Source organism: Leucopleurus acutus (genome assembly GCF_964270905.1).
Source record: "Leucopleurus acutus genome assembly, chromosome: 1".
Classification (NCBI taxonomy): domain Eukaryota; kingdom Metazoa; phylum Chordata; class Mammalia; order Artiodactyla; family Delphinidae; genus Leucopleurus; species Leucopleurus acutus.
The window spans coordinates 61,795,180-61,797,370 of NC_139142.1; the positions used below are offsets into that span (position 1 = coordinate 61,795,180).

The 2,191-nt window shown below is 65.7% G+C and overlaps 1 protein-coding gene across 1 annotated transcript; it reads left to right on the forward strand.

Moving 5' to 3' along the window:
- Positions 1 to 375: 375 nt before the first annotated feature.
- Positions 376 to 1,755, forward strand: NKX2-8 (NK2 homeobox 8; the record flags this gene model as incomplete). Its single annotated transcript, XM_082855957.1, has 2 exons — positions 376 to 526; positions 1,199 to 1,755. The coding sequence occupies 2 exons, from the start codon at positions 376 to 378 to the stop codon at positions 1,753 to 1,755; spliced, it is 708 nt and encodes a 235-aa protein (XP_082712083.1).
- Positions 1,756 to 2,191: the final 436 nt, after the last annotated feature.

The window sequence follows — 2,191 nt, forward strand, 5'->3', positions numbered from 1 at the left end:
TCCCCATTATCTGTCCCCACTTTGGGCTAATCAGACAGAATCGCTAATGCGGAGGGCTGCTTCCTGCCGCCTCTGGGAGGTAACGGGGCGCCCGAGGGGCGGGGGACGGGGCGGGGCGGGGGGCGGAGGCGGCACCTTCCGGGCTCGCCGGGGCTTTGGTCCCGCACGCATTCAGGTACTTGACACTCGGGAGTCCCGGACCTCGCCCGGGTGGGAAGAGCTGTTTATATAAACAGGGATTCCACGGTAGATGCCCTAATATCTCGGCAGCCAGTGCATGGCGTGCGCCTCTCACGCCCACCCATAGGAGCGGCGTCCCCGGCCGCCCCTCGGTTCCCAGCCTGCCCTGCCCCCGCCTCCTTCCCCTCCTCGGCCATGGCTACCTCTGGACGCCTCGGCTTCACCGTGCGCAGTCTCCTGGACTTACCGGAGCAGGACGCGCAGCACCTACGGAGGCGGGAGCCCGAGCTACGCGCCCCCGGCCCCTACGCCACCTGGCTGGAATCGGAGCGCGGCCACTACCCCTGTGAGTGAGCGGTGGACGGCGGCAGGGGTGGAGGCGAGGGAAGTGGGGAGCGCAGAGCCAAGCCCCCGGCCCTCGCAGGGCTGGGAAGCGGAAACCCCAGCCCAGGGTCTGGGTTTCCTCAGTGTCGGTCGGTCCCAGAGGCTCTGTCCTCTTCAAACCCCTATGCCAGTTGGCACATCTTGAGATCAGATCCCTGCGCCTGACACTAACGCCCGGGATTTGGGTTTCTGTTTCTAGGGGTCAGAATATTTAAATATTTAAGACACCGCCCTTAAGTGCCTGAAACAGTGGCCACGTTCTCCCGGCCTCGGTTTGGGATGGGCAGTACTGGCGAGCCTGGATTCAGGGCTTTGTAAACCTCGGCAAACCGCAGTGCAGTCGACCTGGAAGTGGCCCGTTTTGGTGAGGCAGCTTGCAGTGAATTCGTCTGCCACGCAGCGACCAGGGCCGACTTGTTTTAACGCGGGGTGGGTTTCTTTGGGGGCGCGATCCCAGGTTGTGGTGTAAAAGGTTATCGTATTCGGAGAGGTGGGTGTTCAGATATGGGCCCAGGGAAGGAAACGGCCTCATCCCAAAAGCCGCGGGCGAGTGGGTCGGCGCCCGCACGCGAGAGGCGGCCGGCCCGCAGAGGGGCCGGCGTCTCACCAGGCCGTGTCTCCTTTGCGTCCCTAGCCTCGGACGAGAGCAGCCCAGAGGCCAGCCCGCGGGACTCGTCGCAGCGGCCGTCCGCCCGGCCTGCGTCTCCGGGCTCGGACGCCGAGAAGAGGAAGAAGCGGCGGGTGCTGTTCTCCAAGGCGCAGACGCTGGAGTTGGAGCGGCGCTTCCGGCAGCAGCGCTACCTGTCAGCGCCAGAGCGCGAGCAGCTGGCGCGCCTGCTGCGCCTCACGCCCACGCAGGTCAAAATCTGGTTCCAGAACCATCGCTACAAGCTGAAGCGCGCGCGCGCGCCGGGAGCCGCGGAGGCGCCCGACTTGGCAGCGGCAGCCGAGGTTCGCGCCGCGCCCGGCCTGCTGCGCCGCGTGGTGGTGCCCGTGCTGGTGCGCGACGGGCAACCGTGCGGCGGCAGTGGCGAGGTGGGCACGGCCGCCGCCCGGGACAAGAGCGGCGCGACCCCGGCAGCCGCCTGCCCTCTGCCAGGCTACACGGCCTTCGGTCCCGGCTCGGCGTTCGGCCTTTTCCCCGCCTACCAGCACTTAGCGCCCCCCGCCCTGGTCTCCTGGAACTGGTGAGGCAGCCGCGGGGCGCGGGCACCTGGGGCTACGCCGGACTTGGGGTGCGCTCTGCGGCCGGAGCAGGGATAGAGCCGGAGACCTGGAGCGCGTCCTGGGCCCCTCCTCCTTCGACGCGGGGGTCCCCTGCCCCGCCCTCATCAAACAGCGCACCCGGAACTCTCGCCAAGATACCCCCTCTCCTCTTCCCTCGACCGCCAGACCCAGAGCTAGATTTTATTGCTTGAACCTTATTTGTACATTTTAAAATAGCTATTTGTATGGGGAGCGACGTATTTTAAAAGAAATAGAGTATTTTTCCTCTTTGTGGTGAGAGAATAAAATGTGTAGGGTTGGGTCCCCCTGTGTGCCTGCCGGGAACGTAGGTGGGAGCTGTGCTCTCCCGACCAGAGTTCGGGGCGCCGGCCCACTCCTTGACCGGCCAAGTTAAGGCCCA